The following is a 27,467-nucleotide window of genomic DNA, read 5'->3' on the forward strand; positions in this document are numbered from 1 at the left end:
TTCATGCTGTACTGAGTACTTCAGGGAAGGACGAGCAAAGTCAATACAGGTGGAGTCTTGGCTCAAAGCGAATAATTAGACTTTTTCCGGCACTCATATCACTCCATCACTCTCTGATAAGTGATTCAGTCCACAGATATAAGCTTTTCAAAAGTATGTAATAGATCATTTGAAAAATACACGTGCAGAAGGTTGCTGAAATATTATCAGTGGTTAATATACAGACCTATGTAATTGAATTCTGGAAAATGTGAAATGGGATAAAAACAATACAAAACTCTTCAATTTTGATTTGTAGCTCATAACCAATAAATTAAAGTCAGTCACTTATTTGCCTTTGTAAATATATTGCAGTTTAAAGTTGGATTCCAAAATATGTCTGACTATTACGCAGTATACCTGAAAACTGTAGAATCTCAAGGTCTCTTCTACATATGTAGTAGTTGTTCATGGTTCTTAAACCAAGTGTTAGCAGTGGTTAAATTATACTCTGTATAAAATTCTATCAGGTGGCCTCCCCTTTCTTTTGTTTCCCTCAATGCATGTTCTATTGCACAGCAAGAAAGTGGTTCTTCATGACATAGCTATCACCAGTTGTTGTTCTCCTGTACTGAATTCACACTTATTTGCACCATTTTAGATCCTCCATTCATTGTTAGAATCTACAATATTTGATAGTAACTCCTGTCATTGTGGTGGCACTCAGTGCAGTTTTTCCTGAACCAAGATACTTACAGTACATCCTTTAAACTGCGGCATGTGAAAGACCCTGAGTTTGCAAGACTTCAGAACGAGGCATTCCTCCGTGCGTCTGGTGTCTGGCGAACGGAGTCTGGCTGTGATCAAAAGCATTGTTTGCATTGGGGTGTTCTCACTCCAAGATAGCATCTCTAATACAGTTGCTCATGTGGATACAAGTACCTGGCAAATCATTTCTTTTATTTTTTTTGTGTGTGTGTGTGGGGGGGGGGGGGCAGATATTTTAATCACTTCCATTGTGTTAATATATAACATATTACTTAAAGACTTTTTTCAATTACAGCAATTGGCACAACCACGTCTTGATGAATGGAGCAAATTTGTTTATACACTGCAAGAACTACGCAATAATCAAGCTGATGATGATATTGACAAATTGAGTGTCAACTCCGGTCCAGGGAGCCTGTCCTCGCTGTCATCTTCTCCACTCCGTTGAGGAAGTGGGGGGTCTTTTTTGTTCCCAGAATGTTTTTTTGAAATTCAACAAGAGGCACCTATATGTGTAATTTTCTGTCTACATTATTTATATAATAGCTTTATTTGCAATGATTTTTGTGTTGTGTGATTGTGGGCATAAAGCCATATGCAGATAATGATGTCATGCTGCATTTAGCAATTATTTAAAGAACATATGCACAAAGTGCAAAATTTGGCATAACACAATAAATTTAGTAGTAGCATGAAATCGCAGCCCTATCAGTCCACAGTTCAGGAAAACTTCATTGGTAAACTCAGAACTTTCATTCATTTCAGTTTTTATGGTGCATCTGACAGTAAAACAGTAACTTTGGCTTTCTCAATTCAACTTTCTGGGTGGGGGGCTGCATAATATTACTCCAGTATTTTGATATTTTGCAGTATTGAAATATAAGGTTTATGAAGGACATTCAACTAATTTGCAAGCTTAAAAGAAATGTAAGCTACTACACTTAGGGAAGAAATGAAATATGAAATTTATGTCTGTACTTATTACCAGTATGCTTGCTGCCTAGGCTCGTAAATTTTTTTTTTTTTTGTAAACAAAGCACCATGAATGGGCCATTATTGTAAATATCTCGAATGTATATATTATGCTGTGATATTTATTAATTATAATATTTTCTGATTTCACCTACTGTTAAATAATTTGATACCTTAGCAATGACTATTGGTTCAATGTTTTCATATTACATAATTTATTAAATAATTTAATTTTCTATAAGTAATTCTTGTAAATTTTCAAGACGGTAGCCTTGGCTTAAGTTGTAATTTATGTTTTTTCATTACCGTAGAAGCCACGTTGCTTTTTGTATCATTTATTGATATATTTTAAACTTATTTTTCATACCTTGTCTTTCAGAAGCTATTTCTCACTCCTTGTAAAATGACATAAGTTGTAAATATTCTGTATGTATCGTGCATTTGCCCATGCTATCAGGTCTTACCAAATAAAGTGTTTGAAACAAAGAACTGTTCTCCTTTATAAATTTATTTATTGGAAAATTTAGAGGAGAAAATGAAACATTAATCGCAAAAGCATTTCCCTCATAATTATATGCACTGGGAAATACACAGTTTCCTTTTTTGGAAGATATATAATGCTCTCTTCCACTGTATTCACTTGTTTCATGTGATGCTGGAGTACATTATATTATTTGGTAGCATGGAAAGTGTTTCCAGTTATTAGTAATGGTATGGGTATGGTGTAAGAAAACATGAGCAGTGGTAATGTCATCACTTTCACTTTTATGTTTGTGTATCAGTAGTACTAAATGCTTCGCTTTCTGAAGGTAAGTAGTAAATTGCAGTTCTGTCTTGTATTTATTAGTTTTCTCAACAGAATTTTTCTTGTAGAAAGCACACATACTGTCAATTTTTAGTGTGTTTGAGAAGGACATTGGTATGGATGTAGCCATCATAGAAATGAAGATTAATGCCCAGAGAAGTGACATGTTGAGTGAGGAGGATCATGTGTAGAAGATAGGAGAGATGTTAAGGCTGTGTAGGAGTGAGGTTAGTGGTCTTGATCTGGGGTCCATATCATGAAGATACCTTTAGTGAACCTAAACCAGACACGAGTTTTGGATTTATGGGTTGCTACGAAGGTTTCCTGTAGATGGCTAATAAAGAAGTTAGCGTAGGAGGGTACTGTAAGGGTGTGTGTGATTGTGCCATGATTTGTTTTTGTACCTTTCCCTCAGATTTGATTGTGAATAAGATATGAGGTAGTGAATATAGAATAGAAAGGACACTGAGAGAGGTTGCCTTCAATAAATTTTATGCTCTTAACATGGAAGATGTTAGTGCATGGGAAGGTGGTGTAAATGGTGACAAATAGAATCCAAGTGGTAGTGGGGTGGTGATGGATACATTATCATTAAATACACTTTTTTTCAGGTATGTAGCATTTTTAAATTAAGAGAGAGGTTAATTGGAACACACTGATATTCTAAAAATGCCAGGGATAAAATACAGGGAGCAAAAATTATTTACCATTTGTACAGAAACAAGACTGCAAGTAAGACTCCAGTGACATGAAAGGAAGCAGTTGTTGAGAAGGAAGTGAAATGGGGCTGTAGTCTGTCTCCAATGCTATTCAGTCTGCACATTGAGCAAGCAGTAAAAGAAACAAAGCAAAAATTTGTGGGGGGGAATTTAAGTTCAAGGGACTGAAATAAAAACTTTGAGATTTTCCAATAACATTGCAATTCTGTCTGAAGCAACGAATGTGTTGGAAGAGCAGTTGTGTGGAATATGTAGTATTCTGAGAAGAGGTTATAAGATGATAGGAAATGAGATAGTAAATGAGTTTTGCTGTTTTGTAGTGAGATAACTGATAATGGCTTAAGTACAAAGAATATACAGTGCAGGCTGGCTACAGCAGTGAAACCATTTCTAGATTTCTTAATATTCTCTGCACTTTGCACATACTTTGACTATTATAAGTTCTCTTTCAATAGCAATGAAAGCATTTCTGATAAACAGGTGTTTGTTTACATCTAATATATATTTAAGTGATAGGGACACTTTGTGAAGGTATGTATTTGGGGTTTTGCTTTGTAGGGAAGTGAAACATGAACAGTAATGAGCTGAGTCAAGAAGAGAATGCTTGTGAAATTTAGTGCTACAGAAGAATGCTGAAAATTGGATGGTTGGCCGGAGTAGCTACTGAGGAGGTACAGAATCACACTGGAGAAAAAAGAAATTTATGATACAAGTTGCGTAAAAGGAGGATTGATTGATTTGGCGCATCTTATTAGGTAACAGCTTGTAAAGGAAGGGATGTCAAAATATCAAACATAATCCTGTAATGCAAGAATTTTAATTAACTGTAATACATGCTAGTGTCTGTCGTTTCCTGTCACAGAGATTCTGGATGAAAGTCATTATTTTTTAATTGTTTCTTTGTTTCAACCAATCAGTGATACATATTCCTAAAGATACTTTCAGGTAGTGAGATGTGTGTTGGTAATGGGTAAAGACCAGCACAGATGAAGATATTGGTGGGCATAATCACTTTGTAGGTGAAATACACATGGTGTTATTCATGAATCATTTGAGTACATCTGGAATAATTTCTTTGTGACTAAAGATTAAAAGATATTGCCAGAGTTTGTTTATTTACATTAGATGAAATTGATGTATATGATTGCATGAAACACTCTCAGAGTACAGTTTGAGTATCAGGTATGATATAAAAATTTCAGTGGGTATCCACATTCTTCTTAAATATATTTACAAACACACTTGACACAATCATTATTATAGCGATAAAATGAGATGACATAACATTATTTATGATTAATGTACATAAGACTAATCCTGTATTTAACAGTTATCATGCAGCATGAGATGTCGAGTTGTAACACAATACATTCAACTTCACAATGTGACAAAACCCACAGCATATTTCACAAAATTTGTTGCAGTAATCATGAATATTAAAACTTGGAGTAAGTGTCAAGAACATTACATGCTGTGGTGTATTAAAATTTAGTCCACACTAATCTGTAAATTCACATTTCACAGGTTTATGTTAAGAGATACATCTGCAGAATTCAAAAAAATTGAAAATCAAAATTCTGTACTTTAAAATGCCATAATTAAAACCAAACAACAAAAAGTTGCATGTTGTTGTTAGATGCACAAAGAAATGAGTTTAAAGATGTTGTAATTAACATTCAAGTGAGACCATCTGTTAATACAAAACCAGTTATTAAATTCAAAGGCGTGGACATCAAAATGTTCAAATAATTCAGGCCACATGGAAGCCTAGCCTAATAAATTTTGCATACGTAATGGTTTAAAATAGTTATCAAAATTACAATGAGCACCAATACAATTCAGATACAAATCGGGAACTTTCAGATAGCATTTTATGTACATGCGAAGAATTTTTTCTAATGTAAAGTGAACACAGGGTTATTTTTGAGCTGTTCTTGTTATGAGAACATAAACATCTCCAACTAACATATATCACACTGATATTTTTTTATAAATTTTGTCAGGTACGGCGCTCTATTTCTCTAAATAACTGTATTATCATCTGAGCAAGAGCTATTGAAGCCAGTTACAAATCAATTCAGTTGGGAAAGGAAATATTATCACTTCCAAATCATTTTTGTCACCTTTGTAAATTGAGGATATAGTGTGTTTCCTTTTTGCTAGCACTTGTTCATCTTAGCTCTCATTTATGACTGATGCTTGAAAATCATGAGATCAAATTTCATGTAATTAATTCAGTTCATATTTCGTAAGCACAATACACAACATTAAATAATGTTCAACAATAAATTACAGTTCATATTCATTTTCAGTTATATTCGATTTTGCATTCAGCATCCTTGAACTGTCGTGGACTGTAGCATTTAAAGCAGGGCCTGCAGATTCATAGATTGGTTCCAGTGAACTTGTAGAAGTTTTGTCTAAACAAAATAAGCACACACACCACATTAAAAATAATTCAATTTTTTTCATAATTAACCATTATCAAACAATTTAATCATATTTACCATGTTTTGGATATGCTGTATTCGCTAACGCATCCCTCATGCACTTATAGATGTATGCATACTGAGCCTGTAAAGAAACCCAAGTAAATCTGTTAGTAACATTCCAACTAGTGCTCTATGTAAAGAAGTGACCGAAGATCATACCGAAATATGACAGTAAGACAGATATTACACTTATAGAATACAAATGCTGAAAAGACAATCGTGTCGTACCTCAGTATGCATCAACTTCTCAGAATTTAGATATTGTTCTCTGTCATCTTGTTTGAAGTAAACAGAAAACACTACAAGATAAGAGGCAAGGTAAATCTTGTAACATAAGATGTCAACATAGGCACACTAGTGATACCAACATTGAAACCACTACAGGTGATTATGTATAAATTTAAATGAATCAAAGTAACACATTCGCCAATTAAAAAGGTAGTTGCCTTGATAAACATGTTGACTGTTGTACACATTGTTGTGGACTTTTTGCCAGCAGGCTGACAAGTACATGGCGTCCGGCCTCACAGCATGTTAAAAAGCTACCAACATGATCAATTTCAGTGACTAGAAATCAGTTGTAAAGCTTTGTTTCTGAGCACAAAGTTTGAGCATTAGAAATGGAAACTGATATAAGAATCACAAGGTGACAACACCAAAAATTAAACCTTGAAATTTCCAAAAGAATAGTGATAAGAGGTAATACTAAGGGTAACATCTAGAAAGAATAAATGTTATTAACAACACTTTTGTAAATGTTGTTGCAACATTAATTGGTGTGAATGTTGAAGGCATTTCTTAAGCTTTACTAATGATGAGAAGAAATTACCTATTAGTAGGATATGTGAATGGTTGACTTGGTTTATTGAGAGAGTTCTAGAGAAGAGAAGCTCGCCTGCAAAGGAGACCACATTTGGAACAATAGTACAACCCATTCTTGAGTACTGCTCAAATGTTTGGGATCACCACCAGGTCAGATTAAAGGAAGCAATTCAGAAGTGTGCTGCTATGTTTGTTATTGGTTTATTCGATCAACACAAATAACAGATGTTTCGTGAACTCAAATGGGAATTCTTGGAGGAAAGGCAACTTTCTTTTTGTGAAGCTTTATTGAGAAAATTTAAATAATAAGCATTTGCAGCTGACTGCAGAAACGGAAACTGTTGTCAATGTTCATTTTGTTTAAGGGCCGTGAAGACAAAAAGAGAAATTAGGATTCAAACACAGACAGGAAAGGAAATATCTGCTAGTGCTATATGGTTCTCTCTGCCATACACCACATTGTGGCGTGTAGAGTATGTATGTAGATATAGATTATTCAGTTGTAACTGCAAATGAATATTTTTTCCCCCTCTGGGAAATCTCTAATATTACAGCTGAATATAGCATATTCTGTAGTATTGGCTGGATTATCAGTGCATTACAGATTTGTCAAAAACAGATTATCTGAATAAAATAGTGATTAAATGTTGTAAATGATTTCACCAAATGATAAAAGGCCAATACACACAAATCTGCTGCTGAATCAAGAACTAGAATATACCTTACATCTGCATCATATTGAAAAAGTCATCTACAACAGACTGGTGAAATCAGTTTCCTAGTAAACAATTTCATTTCTGAAATTCTGACAGCTGCATGCAAACACAGTTACTCATAATCTCCATTATATTATCCTCATATGCGGATGTGATATGTACAGGGTTATTACAAATGATTGAAGCGATTTCACAGCTCTACAATAACTTTATTATTTGAGATATTTTCACAATGCTTTGCACACACATACATAAACTCAAAAAGTTTTTTTAGGCATTCACAAATGTTCGATATGTGCCCCTTTAGTGATTCGGCAGACATCAAGCCGATAATCAAGTCCCTCCCACACTCGGCACAGCATGTCCCCATCAATGAGTTTGAAAGCATCGTTGATGCGAGCTCGCAGTTCTGGCACATTTCTTGGTAGAGGAGGTTTAAACACTGAATCTTTCACATAACCCCACAGAAAGAAATCGCATGGGATTAAGTCGGGAGAGCGTGGAGGCCATAACATGAATTGCTGATCATGATCTCCACCACGACTGATCCATCGGTTTTCCAATCTCCTGTTTAAGAAATGCCGAACATCATGATGGAAGTGCAGTGGAGCACCATCCTGTTGAAAGATGAAGTCGGCGCTGTCGGTCTCCAGTTGTGGCATGAGCCAATTTTCAAGCATGTCCAGATACACGTGTCCTGTAACGTTTTTTTCGCAGAAGAAAAAGGGGCCGTAAACTTTAAACTGTGAGATTGCACAAAACACGTTTACTTTTGGTGAATTGCGAATTTGCTGCACGAATGCGTGAGGATTCTCTACCGCCCAGATTCGCACATTGTGTCTGTTCACTTCACCATTAAGAAAAAATGTTGCTTCATCACTGAAAACAAGTTTCGCACTGAACGCATCCTCACCCATGAGCTGTTGCAACCGCGCCGAAAATTCAAAGCGTTTGACTTTGTCATCGGGTGGCAGAGCTTGTAGCAATTGTAAACGGTAAGGCTTCTGCTTTAGCCTTTTCCGTAAGATTTTCCAAACCGTCGGCTGTGGTACGCTTAGCTCCCTGCTTGCTTTATTTGTTGACTTCCGCGGGCTACGCGTGAAACTTGCCCGCACGCGTTCAACCGTTTCTTCGCTCACTGCAGGCCGACCCATTGATTTCCCCTTACAGAGGCATCCAGAAGCTTTAAAATGCGCATACCATCGCCGAATGGAGTTAGCAGTTGGTGGATCTTTGTTGAACTTCATCCTGAAGTGTCGTTGCACTGTTATGACTGACTGATGTGAGTGCATTTCAAGCACGACATACGCTTTCTCGGCTCCTGTCACCATTTTGTCTCACTGCGCTCTCGAGCGCTCTGGTGGCAGAAACCTGAAGTGCGGCTTCAGCCGAACAAAACTTTATGAGTTTTTCTACGTATCTGTAGTGTGTCGTGACCATATGTCAATGAATGGAGCTACAGTGAATTTGTGAAATCGCTTCAATCATTTGTAATAGCCCTGTATAAACTGTGTACAGAATGTCCAAAACCTGCAGGGTCAAAATTATACAGATGTGAGGGGAATCCTATTCTGAATGCATTGAGATAAGAAAGATTCTCACAATTAAAGCTTTTGACCATTGGCCTTCATCAACAATAGACACATGCATGTGCGTGCACACCGACATGCAACTTCAAACGTGTGAGAGTTGTGTGTGTGTGTGTGTGTGTGTGTGTGTGTGTGTGTGTGTGTGTTGACAAAAGCCAATGGCTGAAAAGCTTTAATTTGAGAGTCTTTTTGTTCCTTCTCATAATATTGTTACATTTCATCCCAGATTTTCCATTGTTTGAGATAAGAAACTATGATTCAAATTGAAAATTTAATTTTTTGGTTACATAACTAAACCGTATAGCAACAAGTTAAGTTCATAGAAAACATGTGAAGTGGGGAATGCTAGTCTCAATGCATGCATTACTGTGTTGCATAAAATTTTGGCACGTTCTCTGAACTTTGGAGATAAAGAATCTGAGATGGCGGGGCCAGATTAGAAGAATGAGGGAATAGTGGCTACCGAGAAGGACTCTGAAATGGATGGAATCTAGAAGAAGACCATGAACAAAATGGAGAGGTCTACAAAGAGACTAAATTGTCTACACTAGAATGTGTGTGAAAGGAGAAGATTGGAAGGGGCTTTGTGAAACCTGCTTAAGAAAAAATGTTTTGGGAAGAAGAGGAATTAAGTTCTTGTCTATTGGTAGATATATGTCTGCAGTCCTCATACACACAGAAATCCCCACAGCACAGTAACAGAGCTTGCAGTTACAGAAGTCAAAACAAAATGGCACAGCCCATTGATAAAGTGGAGATGTGTTGTGCTATTTTGTATTGGTGTTACAGTAGTATGGTGTGGGGATTTCAGTATGTACCAAGAGTGCAGATGTACCTACCAACAGACCAAAGAAAATGACATGCTGGCCATGGAGATGAAGTGAGTGATTGACTCATATATAAAATATAAAAGGACTTAATCAATCACATGAGCATTTTATTTCACAATGCAGTAACTACTTTCAACCAACCAGTGGTCACCTGTCTGGTAGTAGATAAAGAGAGGAGATAAAGAATCATTATAAAATCTTGCAGGTAACAATTGATATAAATAAAAAGAATAGAATAATTCCTTTTAGGCATAAGGTGTAATTTTATTCTTGGCTTTCACAGCACTACATCCTACTGCAAAATTTGCTAAATACCTGTCTGCAAGTTCCTGTGCCAAGCACTTCATCACCTTTGTCAGTTAGTCACGAATTATGAACAGTGAGGACACACAATGTACCATCTACAATTGTATCATTCTTTTTCAAGGTAGTGCCATCGATGCCAATATGGCAAGCAATATATGAGAAATAAGCAGTTTACAAGCGTATACCTCACACACATTGCTTGTTCACAATCCCATAGGCATGTTCACAATCCCACACTGCCTGAAATACTCATTTCTGTCCATTGGGCCATGATTTCAAAACACCCAGTTTAGAATAAATGATTAACAGACACACAATAATACTTAATGCCTTGAAATTGTATTTGAAATAAGTCTGACAAGAACTTCTAATATTGCATTCATTTATTATCATTATTGTCGCTGTTATGACGTGTTTAATACTTGGTAATTTGTTGGATTGATGATGGACTGTGTTCACATATAGAGGTAATATTTTATTCTCGTAACATGATTTAACAGGAGCTCAGTCTTTAAATATTAAAGAACACAGCAATAACGATAATATTTTGTGAATGGACATAAACTAAAAAAATAAAGCAATTTAAATTGTAGGTATAACAAACAAAAACAGATAAAATTAAAGAAATTAATTTCTAGTTTCAGAAGGCATAACAGAAATGAGTTTTGAGACTGAATGAGAGGAAGAAAAATATTAGCAGACTTCAATATCATCTCCAGTTTGAGAATCCTGTAAAAGAACAAATTATGACTTACAGACAACAATTATCAGACACACTGCAGTCTTCTGATGTTTCATTAGTCCACCCTGAAATTGATCCCATCCAGTTAAAAATTTAGGACAGGTAACACAAAAGCTTAGTTCAGGATCTCTTCCACATTTTTATTTCCATTTGCTTTGAACAAATTGAACTTATATAGTTGTGATATTAGAACACATAGAAAATTATAAGTGTTTTCAAGGAAAAATTCTTTTTATTTAGTTTTAAATAGTTTATTATTGTAATTTATGATTACTTGAAAGTGAGTTGAAAATTTTGGTGGTATTGTCTTTTACTCCATTCTGAACTAGAGATAAATTCTTCATATCAGAGTGTGGGCCATGTTTCTTTCTAGAGTTATGACTGTGGTATGTTTCATATGTATGGATTGTTAGTTATAAAGTTCGCTATTGATACATGTACTGTGAATTGGTGGACAGTATCCTTCAAAAAGGCTATGCTAAGTAGTTTTTGGAGGCACTTCATGCATAATTCCAATGACATTTTTCTTTATGGTAAATACTTTTTTGATGCTTGTCAGTTGCCCCATGAAATGATTCAATAATAAATGAGTGACTGGAAATAGCCAAAACACTCTGATTTTGAAATACTGATATCTCTGACTGAAAATTATCCTGATGATAAATCCTGCTAAACACAACCATTTCAAGATTTGCAGTATGTGATTTTCCAGTTAAGTCTGCTAACTGTTTGGTCACCTAAGAATTTTGAACAACATATGCTCTGTACCTCCCGGCCTTTGCGTGCAATAAAAATCTCCTGTGAGCTTTTGCAGGCAGAACTGAATTTGATGTAGTTTGTTTTGCTGAGGTTTATACCTAGTGAATGTACTGTGAACCAGTTCAGAATATATACAAGCAATTGGTAGGATAATTTATTGTCAATCACAGTGCACGCATCATTGTCAAATGTTGTGAAGTTGCTTGCTTTGTTGGAGGACAAAGGTAGATCATTAATGTACATAAAAAATAATAGTGGACCAATGGCAGATCTTTGTGAGACTCCATAATATACCTTTCCTGTCCATTTGGTGTTTACATAGAAAACTACCTTTTGCTACCTGCACTGTATATAAGATTTTAGCCATTTACTCACTTTTCTCCTGTTTCCTTTGTGACTCACTTTCTCAAAAAGTTTTGTGGGATCGACACAGTCAGATGCTTTTGGAAGATCACAAAAAATACCAAATGGCTATGTGTTTTTGTCTGTCATTCACCGAGCGAGGTGGCACAGTGGTTAGCACCCACTGGACTCACATTCAGGAGGAAGACAGTTAAATCTCACGTCCAGACATCCTGATTAGGTTTTCCGTGATTTCCCTAAATCACTCCAGGCAAGTGCCGCGATGGTTCCTTTGAAAGGGCATGGCCAACTTCCTTCCCCATCCTTCCCTAATCCAATGAGACCAATGAGCTCACAGTTTGGTCTCTTCCCACAAACAATCCAACCCCCAACACTCTAGGCATTCAAATCATCATCTGTGAATGTGAATATGACTTCCAGTGCAGAAATACTTTTTCTAAATCCACATTGATTTTTTCTAATAAAGTTGAAGCTGTCATTGATACTTCAAGTGCCTGGCAAGTAACAATTTTTCAACGACTTTAGATAATGCTATCAAGAGGTAGATTGAACAATAATTTGTAACATCTGCAGCATAACAATTTTCATAAATAGGCATACAATCTGTCAGGAAGGACACCTTGATTCCCAGAGCACTGAATATATGTGCTGGAATTTTGGTTAATAGATTACAGCAGACTTTTACCAACATCCTCAAAATATTGGTTACACCCATTGGACTTTTGCTTTTTAAAGTACTGATGATTTTTCTCACTTTAGATACTGTTATGGGGGACATGTTATTTCAGGAATTACCATTTTCTAAAGAGGCTTGTCCCTGCCTTTGTATTATATACATTGTTATTTTCAATGTTTATAAAAATGTCTTGAGTTCTATTTCGATGGGAAGCACCAGTCTCATTCCATTATTATACCCCCCCCCCCTCCCCACCCACCGGCTTGCCTCCCCCCCCCCCCCCCACCACCACCACTAACGACCCCAGATGGTTTTGACTGTATTGCTAGAGTTACTTAATCATGTTTTTAAGTGTTTTTCGTCACAATTTAACTGTGCTGTATTGCCTGGAACATTTGATGTGATTACAATTCTCACTTGCTTTTACATGAAAACTTTGTGCCACTGGTGATACATGATTTTCTGTTGGAATCTATGGTACAAGCCCTGTAAATCCTTTTTGGAAATAGTACTGTCAAATATTAGTGCCTCATCATCACTGAACAAAATAAGTTTGTAGCTGACATTATCCTCATCATACACTGGCCTCCAGTTTACATCTTGGTGACATGATTTGAAGATGAATACTTTCCTAATTTTTTGGTCTGACTACTTTCCACTGAGGCTCGGTTAACTACTCACTAATGCTTAGATTATCTATAGCAAGCTTTTGTCCATCATGTTCAGAGACACCATTCTGAACTTTGTTAATAGTAATATCAGCTATTATTGTTGACCTATAATACACTGTCAGTTTATTGGAATGTAAATTTATTCTGGTGCAGAAACTTATTGGAGAAGCAAGGTTATATATGGACATCAAATTTCCTAGGTCAGATTTACCACTAGAGAGTATCAGCAAGTTAACACTGAAGTCCTCAAGTACTATAATGTACCTCGCATATTTAGAAATGTATGCTAGGAAGAATTCCCATTGCTTCAAAAAGAGACTAAAATTCACTGATGATACCCATTACAATGTTATAATATATGAATAAGAATTAGTTACACACAGTTTTGTGGCTAAAATTTTAATTTATGCATTAATTGTGCTACACATCATGATGTTCTTGATAGATGGCTACACCACCTCTTCCTTTAGTTTTTCTACAAAATGAAAGTGATAAGTCATAATTATTTATCACTAGTTTTTTTAAACCAGAAATAACATGGTGCTCACTAAACACACAATATGGACACAACTACAGCTTGTTGATCATAGACATTCACTATGAGTGATGACTTGCTGAAAAAATTCCAAGCTTTGATTATTAGAACCAGTTATATATTGTTGTGGTCCTCAGTCCTGAGACTGGTTTGATGCAGCTCTCCATGCTACTCTATCCTGTGCAAGCTTCTTCATCTCCCAGTACCTCCTGCAACATACATCCTTCAGAATCTGCTTAGTGTATTCATCTCTTGGTCTCCCCCTACGATTTTTACCCTCCATGCTGCCCTCCAATACTAAATTGGTGATCCCTTGATGTCTCAGAACATGTCCTACCAACCGATCCCTTCTTCTGGTCAAGTTGTGCCACAAACTTCTCTTCTCCCCAATCCTATTCAATACTTCCTCATTAGTTATGTGATCTACCCATCTAATCTTCAGCATTCTTCTGTAGCACCACATTTTGAAAGCTTCTATTCTCTTCTTGTCCAAACTATTTACCGTCCATGTTTCACTTCCATACATGGCTACACTCCATACAAATACTTTCAGAAATGACTTCCTGACACTTAAATCTATACTCGATGTTAACAAATTTCTCTTCTTGAGAAATGCTTTCCTTGCCATTGCCAGTCTACATTTTATATCCTCTCTACTTCGACCATCATCAGTTATTTTGCTCCCCAAATAGCAAAACTCCTTTACTACTTTAAGTGTCTCATTTCCTAATCTAATACCCTCAACATCACCCGACTTAATTCGACTACATTCCATTATCCTCGTTTTGTTTTTGTTGATGTTCATCTTATATCCTCCCTTCAAGACACCATCCATTCCGTTCAACTGCTCTTCCAAGTCCTTTGCTGTCTCTGACAGAATTACAATGTCATCGGCGAACCTCAAAGTTTTTATTTCTTCTCCATGGATTTTAATACCTACTCCAAATTTTTCTTTTGTTTCCTTTACTGCTTGCTCAATATACAGATTGAATAACATCGGGGAGAGGCTACAACCCTGTCTTACTCCCTTCCCAACCGCTGCTTCCCTTTCATGTCCCTCGACTCATATAACTGCCATCTGGTTTCTGTACAAATTGTAAATAGCCAATCGCTCCCTGTATTTTACCCCTGCCACCTTTAGAATTTGAAATAGAGTATTCCAGTCAACATTGTCAAAAGCTTTCTCTAAGTCTACAAATGCTAGAAACGTAGGTTTGCCTTTCCTTAATCTTTCTTCTAAGATAAGTCGTAAGGTCAGTATTGCCTCATGTGTTCCAGTATTTCTACGAAATCCAAACTGATCTTCCCCAAGGTTGGCTTCTACTAGTTTTTCCATTCGTCTGTAAAGAATTCGTGTTAGTATTTTGCAGCTGTGGCTTATTAAACTGATTGTTCAGTAATTTTCACATCTGTCAACACCTGATTTCTTTGGGATTGGAATTATTATATTCTTCTTGAAGTCTGAGGGTATTTCACCTGTTTCATACATCTTGCTCACCAGATGGTACAGTTTTGTCAGGACTGGCTCTCCCGAGGGCGTCAGTAGTTCCAATGGAATGTTGTCTACTCCTGGGGCCTTGTTTCCACTCAGGTCTTTCAGTGCTCTGTCAAACTCTTCACGCAATATCGTATCTCCCATTTCATCTTCATCTACATCCTCTTCCATTTCCATAATATTGTCCTCAAGTACATTGCCCTTGTATAGACCCTCTATATACTCCTTCCACCTTTCTGCTTTCCCTTCTTTGCTTAGAACTGGGTTTCCATCTGAGCTCTTGATGTTCATACAAGTGGTTCTCTTTTCTCCAAAGGTCTCTCTAATTTTCCTGTAGGCAGTATCTATCTTACCCCTAGTGAGATAAGCCTCTACATCCTTACATTTGTCCTCTAGCCATCCCTGCTTAGCCATTTTGCACTTCCTGTCGATCTCATTTTTGAGACGTTTGTATTCCTTTTTGCCTGCTTCATTTACTGCATTTTTATATTTTCTCCTTTCATCAATTAAATTCAATATTTCTTCTGTTACCCAAGGATTTCTACTAGCCCTAGTCTTTTTACCTACTTGATCCTCTGCTGCCTTCACTACTTCATCTCTCAAAGCTACCCATTCCTCTTCTACTGTATTTCTTTCCCCCATTCCTATCAATTGTTTCCTCATGCTCTCCCTGAAACTCTGTACAACCTCTGGTTCTTTAAGTTTATCCAGGTCCCATCTCCTTAAATTCCCACCTTTTTGCAGTTTCTTCAGTTTTAATCTACAGGTCATAACCAATAGATTGTGGTCAGAGTCCACATCTGCCCCTGGAAATGTCTTACAATTTAAAACCTGGTATATAGTTTCTCTAAAAAGATGTCTTGATTGGTGATTTGATAGTGCCATCTGCGTTACATTTTCTCACAATCTATCTGGACGGGATACTGCATCTATAATTGTGATGAGCATTTTTTCACATCTGTTGGATATTTAAGGCACACACAGTTATCTGAATTTTTATAGTTTTACAAATTAAGGCCAAATTAAATGGCTTTTCCATAAATATGCAAAGAACAATTTTAGTAATTTTCTTTGTGTTATTACTAACTCTGTAATAGGTTTTAGTTCTGGAAGAGTTAAATACATTTTTAATTTCTTTGGTGGAACATGGAGTAATTGTAATATGGCTCTGTATATGCGGGTTTGGTATTTATTCTTGCATATATGCTATTGCTTTATCCACTGAACTGCCCATGCCAACTTCTGAGCTTTTTCCAGAAAGTGATTATTAAACATTTTCATTAGCAGACTGTTAGCACCTATTATTCAAGGGCTTTCTTTAATAGCAAGACTTTTATATAACTTGACTGATTTCTCTGTTCCCCTTCCAACTATCACCCCCATTATTTGGATTATTAATTTGAGACATTTTACAGAGACCTTTTTTATTTTTTAATCATTTCCTTGAGATAGCATGGGTGATTCTTGTAATATGAAATCAGTTCTACTTCTCTGTCCTGACCATTTCATATAATTTTATTTTCCTTGCATTTGAAATTTTTATTTCCTTTTGCAATGCAAAACTTTAGTTAAACCTATTAGTGTCATACTTTATTGTCATCTTGTAAAAACAGCTACTGAATATTGACAGAAATTACTCTATAAATGTATTAAATTTAGAATTCAAATCTGCCACTTTATACACATCCTCCAGTCAGCTTCCTGTATGGCTTTGTTAAAACTTTCTGTTGTATGGTCATCCATCAGGTTGTAATGCACATTATGGAGAAGTATGTACTGAGTAAGATGACTAAGGACACAAAAAATCCACCCTGGTTTAATAAGGAAATTCAGAAACTGTTGAGGAAGCAGGGGCTGTTGAACTCTTGGTTAAAAATGTACATGGAAATGATGCAGGCAAAAGTTAGTAGAAATTTATGGATCACCTAAAAGACTGAGACATGAAGCATACAATAACTGCTGCTGTCCTATCTTAAGAAAAGATCTTGCTGAGAACCCAAGAAAACTCTGGTCCTACATAAAATTGCTAAGTGGATCAAATGTTTCTTTCTGGTCACTCACTGACCAGTCTTGTGTGGCAATAGAAGACAGCAAAAGGAAAGCCTAAGTTTTACGTCTTGCATTTAAGACATCTTTCACACAGGAGGATCAAAGAGACATACTGACATTTCACATTCATGCAGACTTCTGAATGAAGGACTTAGTAATAGGCATCCCTGATGTAGGGAAACAACTGAAAGAGCTGAAAACAAATAAGTCATCAGATCTGGATGGAGTCCCTATTCGATATAATAGAGAGTACTCTACACCATTTACCCTCTGCTTAGCTTTCATTTGTCACAAATCACTTGCCCAGCATAAAGTCTAAAGTGAATGGTAAAAAGAATATGTGACTCCTGTAATTAAGAAGAGTAAAAGCAGTGACCCACAAAATTACAAACCACCACTGTTGTTAACTCTGGTTTGCTGTAGAATTCTTGAACATATTCTCAGTATGAATATAATAAATTTCCTTGTGATAGACAAGTTTCTTGAAAGTACTGCTTCTGTGAAACTCAGCTTGTAGTTTTCTCTTATACCACTGCAGATTGTTAATAAAGTTACCAGCATATAAAATAGGTTTCCAGATATGTGAGTGGCTTGAAAACGTCTTAAGTAATAGAACCCAGTATGTTGTCCATGATGGTGACTGTTCACCAGAGATAAGGGTATTGTCATGAGTGCCCCTGAAACTTTGATAGGACTGGTATTATTTTCCATACGGGTTGTCTCTACCTTTCGGGTCAAATTGAAACAGGTGATAGTGGATCCATAACCAATTATATAGAGGTATAGAACCAATGGTCAGAAATGCATACTTACTGTGTTATGGGCATACACAATATACATGACATAACAACAACATAGCTCATAGTAATTGTTCAAAGTGATGACTGCCAGTCTCAATGCACGTGTGATGCCTCTGGTGTAAAGTGCTATATCTTTGGACCCAATGATCTTTGATTTGCTTTGTCTATGTCTTCTCTGCATGCTACATTTGTACAGCCATGTTTTATTTGCCTTGTTCTTTGCTTAAATAAATGTTCATTCGACAGCTAAAGTGTGTTATTACCAATCTACAACCCATGATACCCACAGTGGTGACCCCGACATCATCGTCGTGTGTTCGGAAATTATTTTGTGCTTCTTTTCATCTTTAATGGACTTCATGTGCCAGTCGACATTGTCTTCACAACAATGGATATACCAGTGTCATTTTGTGCTAATGTTTCGCTCCCTATTAACTGTGTTTGCATATTTGCTAGTGTACCTAATGTGCATTTAGTTAAAAGTGAACAATTACCTGGGCCCAGCCATGCCAGCAGCCACTTAACTGTAACTGGCCCAGAATGGCCACCATCAAGTGCAACTACGCAGCAACAGCTGCTAACACAGACAATGCACACCGCTTAGTGCCATTGTGAATGATAATTGAGTGAAGGACATTGTGGTTCACCCCTCAGCTAAGCAGTCACCTTCAGTTTGGTCTGATGTGCTGACGAAGTTCAAGAACTGTAATTTAAACATTCATGTGCATAGGGTCGCACTTTCTTATATGCCTGACGTCATAGCTCAGCCCCCGCACGCAATCTCAGCGAAACCGGTTGCCTTGACAGTGCCCGTTTCTGTGACCATCGCTCTGTGGTCACACCACGATTGCCTGCAGCCCACTTTCGTAATGGCACCAGCCGTTCCACCCGCACCGATTACCAGATCAGCCCCCCCATGACTGCACTGCGACTGCCTTCTGCCCACTGTTGTAACAGCACCAGCCATTAGACCCGTGCCATGTTCGTCTTTGGGCGTACAGTTGACACACATCATGCTATTGGTTGCACCGCTCTCTCTCCACATCGTGTGCTGCTTGCCGCTGCCCCCCCCCCCCCCCCCACGCAGACTGTAGATGACACATCGTCCACCACTACTGCATTCCTGGTGTCGGGGGCTTCCTACCCCCCTCACACAGATTTTAGCCTATTTTAGCCTCCCAGTGCTGCATCAACATGTGTTAACCGGCAGGTTTCCTAAGCTGCCTGTGTTGCTAAAGGACAACCTTAAGACTTGGTTTGGATTAATGGATCACATACTGGATATCCGCAGGATTTCAGATGATAACGCACGTTTCATCTGCCTGGTGAGCCACCTCCATGCTCATCCAGACCTCATCAGTGATCTGCTCCTCTCACTGCCCGCCTTGCCCAAGTATTTAATGGCGAAAACATTGCTCATCGAACACCTTTCTCATACACCAGCAGAGGTTATCCACCACATTGTCAATGATGAGCACCTCGATGACCACTCACCTACACAGCTTTGGTGGCATATTTGTGCATTAATTGATGATCAAGCACTACCAGACACCGCACTGTGGACCTTGTGGATGGTCAAACTCCTGTTGGACCTACAACTTCACCTGCTATTTCACATAGCTGACCCTCTCGAGGTTTGTCTACGTAGGGCTGATCAGGCATACACAATCATTTCTCACCGACACTGCCTGTCATGGACAACATTGCCATTACCTTCAGTTGGCATGCCTGCACCTTCAGTTCCACATCCTGCCAGCAGGGGTCAGCGCGCATGTCTCAGAAGCTCAGCGGCCTGTCAGGAACTGCCTGCTGGCAGCCTACAGAAGGTACTGCCTGCGACCTCCCAACAGCAGCCGACCTCACCCAAGCAGCAGCCCGAGCAGTCTCAGGTAACAGTGCAGTCAGCTGCATCCCCCACCCATTCCATGACGCCTCACGTCCAAGCTTACCCACTATACTGGTACCATGCTACTTATGGGGGCACTGCTTGCAGCTGCCGCATGCCTTGTTCATACCCAAACGATTCCGGCAGGCACGTTTAGGCGCCACGTCCTGCCGTGATTGCCCATGGCACCTACCGTCCGACGCCACACTACTTGCCTCAACGGTGCGACTCCTCTATGTCTCGAATTTGTCATCGGGCACTCGCTTTCTTGTCGACACTGGTGCCAACTTCAACATTATCACAGCCAAGCATGCAGTCAACATGCTTTCTCCGTCTAACTTCACTTTTATCGCAGCAAATCACTCCCCTATTGCAGTCCTTGGTTCCATCAAGATGTCACTTCACCTATCACCATACACCACCTTTCCTTGGACCTTCCACGTCGTCGATGTGGATGAACCTGTGATCAGGGTGGACTTTCTACATCATTACGAACTTTTGCCAGACCTGCAGGCCGCAACATTCCACAACGAATCTGGTTCTATGCATGTGCGGCGACTACAGGTCTCTTAATGCTCAGACAATTATCAATAACTATCCCATTCCTCATATCCAGCATTTCACGCATTTACTGCATGGCTCAAAGTTCCTCTCAGATTGTTCAAAGGTTTGTTGTTGTTGTTGTGGTCATCAGTCCTGAGACTGGTTTGATGCAGCTCTCCATGCTACTCTATCCTGTGCAAGCTTCTTCATCTCCCAGTACCTGCTGCAACCTACATCCATCTGAATCTGCTTATTGTATTCATCTCTTGGTCTCCCTCTATGATTTTTACCCTCCATGCTGCCCTCCAATACTAAATTGGTGATCCCTTGATGCCTCAGAACATGTCCTACCAACCGATCCCTTCTTCTGGTCAAGTTGTGCCACAAACTTCTCTTCTCCCCAATCCTATTCAATACTTCCTCATTAGTTATGTGATCTACCCATCTAATCTTCAGCATTCTTCTGTAGCACCACATTCCGAAAGCTTCTATTCTCTTCTTGTCCAAACTATTTACTGTCCATGTTTCACTTCCATACATGGCTACACTCCATACAAATACTTTCAGAAATGACTTCCTGACACTTAAATCTATACTCGATGTTAACAAATTTCTCTTCTTCAGAAACGCTTCCCTTGCCATTGTCAGTCTACATTTTATATCCTCTCTACTTCGACCATCATCAGTTATTTTGCTCCCCAAATAGCAAAACTCCTTCACTACTTTAAGTGTCTCATTTCCTAATCTAATACCCTCAACATCACCCGACTTAATTCGACTACATTCCATTATCCTCGTTTTGTTTTTGTTGATGTTCATCTTATATCCTCCCTTCAAGACACCATCCATTCCGTTCAACTGCTCTTCCAAGTCCTTTGCTGTCTCTGACAGAATTACAATGTCATCGGCGAACATCAAAGTTTTTATTTCTTCTCCATGGATTTTAATACCTACTCCAAATTTTTCTTTTGTTTCCTTTACTGCTTGCTCAATATACAGATTCAATAACATCGAGGAGAGGCTACAACCCTGTCTTACTCCCTTCCCAACCACTGCTTCCCTTTCATGTCCCTCGACTCTTATAACTGCCATCTGGTTTCTGTACAAATTGTAAATAGCCTTTCGCTCCCTGTATTTTACCCCTGCCACCTTCAGAATTTGAAAGAGAGTATTCCAGTCAACATTGTCAAAAGCTTTCTCTAAGTCTACAAATGCTAGAAATGTAGGTTTGCCTTTCCTTAATCTTTCTTCTAAGATCAGTCGTAAGGTCAGTATTGCCTCACGTGTTCCAGTATTTCTACGGAATCCAAACTGATCTTCCCCGAGGTCGGCTTCTACTAGTTTTTCCATTCGTCTGTAAAGAATTTGTGTTAGTATTTTGCAGCTGTGACTTATTAAACTGATTGTTCGGTAATTTTCACATCTGTCAACACCTGCTTTCTTTGGGATTGGAATTATTATATTCTTCTTGAAGTCTGAGGGTATTTCACCTGTTTCATACATCTTGCTCACCAGATGGTACAGTTTTGTCAGGACTGGCTCTCCCAAGGCCGTCAGTAGTTCCAATGGAATGTTGTCTACTCCGGGGGCCTTGTTTCGACTCAGGTTTTTCAGTGCTCTGTCAAACTCTTCACGCAATATCGTATCTCCCATTTCATCTTCATCTACATCCTCTTCCATTTCCATAATATTGTCCTCAAGTGCATCGCCCTTGTATAGACCCTCTATATATTCCTTCCACCTTTCTGCTTTCCCTTCTTTGCTTAGAACTGGGTTTCCATCTGAGCTCTTGATGTTCATACAAGTGGTTCCCTTACCTCCAAAGGTCTCTTTAATTTTCCTGTAGGCAGTATCTATCTTACCCCTTGTGAGATAAGCCTCTACATCCTTACATTTGTCCTCTAGCCATCCCTGCTTAGCCATTTTGCACTTCCTGTTGATCTCATTTTTGAGACGTTTGTATTCCTTTTTGCCTGCTTCATTTACTGCATTTTTATATTTTCTCCTTTCATCAATTAAATTCAATATTTCTTATGTTACCCAAGGATTTCTACTAGCCCTCGTCTTTTTACCTACTTGATCCTCTGCTGCCTTCACTACTTCATCCCTCAAAGCTACCCATTCTTCTTCTACTGTATTTCTTTCCCCCATTCCTGTCAATTGTTCCCTTATGCTCTCCCTGAAACTCTGTACAAACTCTGGTTCTTTCAGTTTATCCAGGTCCCATCTCCTTAAATTCCCACCTTTTTGCAGTTTCTTCAGTTTTAATCTACAGGTCATAACCAATAGATTGTGGTCAGAGTCCACATCTGCCCCAGGAAATGTCTTACAATTTAAAACCTGGTTCCTAAATCTCTGTCTTACCATTATATAATCTATCTGATACCTTTTGGTATCTCCAGGGTTCTTCCATGTATACAACCTTCTATCATGATTCTTAAACCAAGTGTTAGCTATGATTAAGTTGTGCTCTGTGCAAAATTCTACTAGGCGGCTTCCTCTTTCATTTCTTACCCCCAATCCATACTCACCTACTACGTTTCCTTCTCTCCCTTTCCCTACACTTGAATTCCAGTCACCCATGACTATTAAATTTTCGTCTCCCTTCACTATCTGAATAATTTCTTTTATTTCATCATACATTTCTTCAATTTCTTCGTCATTTGCAGAGCTAGTCGGCATATAAACTTGTACTACTGTAGTAGGCGTGGGCTTCGTATCTATCTTGGCCACAATAATGCGTTCACTATGCTGTTTGTAGTAGCTTACCCACATTCCTATTTTCCTATTCATTATTAAACCTACTCCTGCATTACCCCTATTTGACTTTGTGTTTATAACCCTGTAGTCACCTGACCAGAAGTCTTGTTCCTCCTGCCACCGAACTTCACTAATTCCCACTATATCTAACTTTAACCTATCCATTTCCCTTTTTAAATTTTCTAACCTACCTGCCCGATTAAGGGATCTGACATTCCACGCTCCGATCCGTAGAACGCCAGTTTTCTTTCTCCCGATAACGACATCCTCTTGAGTAGTCCCCGCCCGGAGATCCGAATGGGGGACTATTTTACCTCCGGAATATTTTACCCAAGAGGACGCCATCATCATTTAATCATACAGTAAAGCTGCATGCCCTCGGGAACAATTACGGCCGTAGTTTCCCCTTGCTTTCAGCCGTTCGCAGTACCAGCACAGCAATGCCGTTTTGGTTATTGTTACAAGGCCAGATCAGTCAATCAACCAGACTGTTGCCCTTGCAACTACTGAAAAGGCTGCTGCCCCTCTTCACATGTTTGTCTGGCCTCTCAACAGATACCCCTCCGTTGTGGTTGTACCTACGGTACGGCTATCTGTATCGCTGAGGCACGCAAGCCTCCCCACCAATGGCAAGGTCCTTGGTTCATAGGGGGGGGTGTTCAAAGGTGTATCATCAAATTCCTATGCATCTCCTGGATATCCTGAAGACAGCCATCATCACACCCTTCAGCCTATTTGAATACTGTTACATGCCTTACGGCTTGAAAAACACTGCACAGACATGGCAACAGTTCATTGATTCCATTTTGCTACCTCTGCCTTTCCCATTTGCTTATTTGGACAACATTCTGATTTTTTCCTCATCTGCCAAGGAGCACCAGTTTCATATCAATACAGTTTGTTCGGCTCTCACTGCCAGTGGTGTGGTGATCAACCACAAAAAATCTCAACTCTGTTCTACATCAATTACACCCCTTGGCCCTACAGTCTCAGCCGACGGCCTCTGACCAACGTATTCTCACATCGAAATGATTCTCGCACTACCTCTTCCTGAGGATTATGCTCAACTCCATCATTTTCTGGGTATGGTAAACATTTATCTACACCATATTCCCAAACTGCCTCCATCCAATCAGCCCTTACCGACACCCTCTCTGGTAAAAAATGCCACGGGGAAGCGAAAGTTGGACTGGACTAAGCCCATGCTCGATGCATTTGATAATCTGAAAACCGCCATCATGAAAGCAGTCACTCTCGCCCACCCCAACCCCGAGGCCCATATTTCTATTATGACCGATGCTAGCGAGTCAGCTGTGGGCACTGTCTTACAACAGCACACCACGGACTCCACCCAGCCACTCCATTTTGTTTCGAAGAAACTAACCAGGAGTCAGTGTAAATGGTTGGCTTTCGACCGCGAGCTTCTCAAGGTTTATGAGGCAGTCAAACACTTCCAGAGCAGCCTGGAGGGGCATCCTTTCAATATCTACTCGGACCAAAAACCTCTCTTTGCCTCAATACGCAACTCAGCGAAGGACCTCCAACCATGACACTTCTGGCACTTAGACTTTATTTACCAACATTCCTTGGGCGCTTGTTACATCCACAGGGTGCAAAATGTAGCTGAGTATCTATCTCGTATCTCGGTGCTCTCTGCACCCTTGAACATAGATGACCTCGAATGACTCCAAACTGAAGACGCAGATGCACAGCGATTGGTTTCAGACAGCGAGTCATTGTTCATTATCAAATCTCTTGTCCTGCACAGGTCGAAGACCCCTGTCCTCTGCGATGTTTCTGTGGGCATCCACCGCCCCTTGGTGCCATCTGGTCTTCGGCGCGGGGTTTTCGACACTTTACACAACCTGGCCCACCCTGGAATGCGGGCAATGACAAGACTAGCCACTGAACGTTTTGTCTGGCCTGACGTCCAGCATGATTGCCGCTCCTGGACCTGCACTTGTGTCCCTTGCCAACATAGTAAAGTGGACAGACACATGCAGCCACCTTTAGGACAGTTTGATGTCCCCAGGGGTGACTTTCAGCACGTGCCCCCTTCTGAGGTGTACAAATACATTTGCCTATGATTGACCATGTAACCCGTTGAGATGAGGCAGTCCCTCTGGTCAACATTATGGCAGAGACCATAGCTCATGCTTTCTTATCGGTGTGGGTCATGAGATTTGGCTGCCCCCTTTCACTTACTATGGATCAGGGATGACAATTCTAGTCCACGCTTTTCACTCGACTTTGCGAGCTGTGTGGAGTAGCAAAATTTCACACGGCCTATCACCCACAGGTGAATGACCGGTTGAGTGATGGCAACAAACTCTAAAAGCTGCACTCATGTGCCACACGGGCTTTGGTCTGAGGCACTTCCTCGGTCTTATTCGGCAGCTGTTCTGCTCACAAGGAGGACCTGAATGATTCGCTGGCAGAGGTCTTGTATGGAGAACCCCTTCTCCTGCCAGCTGAATTCACCGAGGGCACACCCCTGACTGGTGCAATCAATCTTCCAGCCCTTGAAGAACGAGTGCGTCGTCCGCCTTCGACCACCTCTGCCTCGTGCTCATTTCATGCCACCGGTGTCTGTACACAAAGACTTGGTTTGGTGTTTGGTTTGTGGGGCTTGAAGGGACCAGACAACAAAGGCCATCGGTCCACAAAGGCCATCGTTCCACAAAGACCTGGCATTGTGCAAATTTGTAATGCTGTGCGACGACTCCGTACGAGTCGCCTTGCAACCACCTTACTCAGGTCTGCACCACATCTCAATACTTCTCAATGGACGACCCAATACTGTTGCAGTTAACTGATAAAAACTGGCATGGTCCCTCTCCAACCCACATTCTGACGCCTCTGGTATGCCTGCCATTGCTGCCGCCTCACCCGCTGATGCTGCCGATGTGGCCTCCAGCAATGCTCCACCACCTGTGCAGCAGTCCAACACATGTGACCATGTCAGCGCGGTTCCCTAGGTGCTCACTTCTCACGATGGACGCTGCCTTCACCTGCCATACTGTCACAAAGATTTTGTGTTCAAGAGAGAAAACTTCACCCTGCCATGCTCCGCACTGCTGAGGGAGGGTGGGGGGTGTCTCTGTGGCACCTCTGGCATAAAGCGCCATATCTTTGTTGGACCTGATGATCTTTGATTTGCTTTGTCTATGTCTTTTCTGCGTGCTACATTTGTACAGCCATGCTGTATTCGCCTTGTTCTGTGCTTAAATAAATGTTCATTCGACAGCTAAAGTGTGTTATTACCGATCTAGGACCCATAACACCCACACGTGTATTTCAATGCAGCATGCAGGTCTGCAGCAGTCTTACAAAGATTCTGGGTGTCTGTTGCAACACTGGAACAGGAAGCAGGTGATAAACAGCATACACACCTGACCACCAAATGGACATACTATACACAACGTAGCTCATAGCATTGTGTCCTGTGATGATTGCATGCATCACACCGGCACAGTAACTTGTGCCTCATGCACAGCACTAACCCTGGTATCAGTTGTCTATTGCATCAGACAGCTTGTGATGTGTGCACATGGTGAGATGTGTTACTGTGCACAGTGCATGATGCATAGTCAAAGATGGAACTTTACTCATCACAAGAGTTGGTACACCAGCAGAAGGATGTAGTGCCTGTAAAGCAGCATGAATGTATAGAGAACACATATCCAAAAGTCATCATCCTAAATGGAAGAAGTTCATCTCCATTGATATCAACTAGTGAGTGATGTGGTCTTTTGCACCAGACAGAGTTGCCACCAAAGACATGTGCAAACATCAGACTTTGAGGACATGGTGTTGGGTTATGTAGCTGATCACACAGCAACAGGCACCCATCAACTCACCTGTGAAATGCACACTTCAAAGGCTACAGTGTGGGGAGTACTGGTGGAACAGGTATTACACCCCTAACATAAAGTGTGTGTTCAAGCACTGAGACCAACGGATTTTCAGTCTTCTGTTCACTTCCGTCAATGGATTATCCACCACACTACTGTAGTGCCAAACTTTGAACAGTTTGTATTGCTCACAGATGAGGCCTCATTCATCCATGATGATGTTTTCAACGGCTTCACCAGCCATGTCGGGAGTGAGGACAATCCCCATTCCACCCACATTGGTGCCCACCAACAATGATTCTCTGTCAGTGTATAGACGGACATTGTGCAAGATCAC

General features: G+C 39.7%; 2 protein-coding genes across 21 annotated transcripts in view; one reads left to right on the forward strand and one right to left on the reverse strand.

Annotated features, from left to right (window-relative positions):
- The window catches only part of LOC126095287 (cytoplasmic dynein 1 intermediate chain), a 197,842-nt gene extending 195,634 nt beyond the window's left edge, over window positions 1-2,208 (forward strand). For all 18 annotated transcript variants that reach the window (XM_049910054.1, XM_049910055.1, XM_049910056.1 and 15 more), the window contains one exon: window positions 1,043-2,208. In XM_049910054.1, coding sequence (XP_049766011.1) covers window positions 1,043-1,195 — 153 coding nt within the window. In that variant the 3' untranslated portion in view covers window positions 1,196-2,208. The remainder of the gene's footprint in view (window positions 1-1,042) is intronic.
- Window positions 2,209-4,074: 1,866 nt separating this feature from the next.
- The window catches only part of LOC126094911 (phosphatidylinositol phosphatase PTPRQ-like), a 425,768-nt gene continuing 402,375 nt past the window's right edge, over window positions 4,075-27,467 (reverse strand). For 2 of the 3 annotated variants that reach the window (XM_049909550.1, XM_049909549.1), the window contains 2 exons: window positions 5,751-5,817; window positions 4,075-5,663 (listed from right to left, as the gene is read on the reverse strand). In XM_049909550.1, coding sequence (XP_049765507.1) covers window positions 5,533-5,663; window positions 5,751-5,817 — 198 coding nt within the window. In that variant the 3' untranslated portion in view covers window positions 4,075-5,532. Of the gene's footprint in view, window positions 5,664-5,750; window positions 5,818-27,467 lie in introns of those variants that run through there. The other variant, XR_007521896.1, reaches the window with a different exon arrangement.

The sequence above is a fragment of the Schistocerca cancellata genome, chromosome 8 (assembly GCF_023864275.1).
Source record: "Schistocerca cancellata isolate TAMUIC-IGC-003103 chromosome 8, iqSchCanc2.1, whole genome shotgun sequence".
In the NCBI taxonomy this organism is placed as follows: Eukaryota; Metazoa; Arthropoda; class Insecta; order Orthoptera; family Acrididae; genus Schistocerca; species Schistocerca cancellata.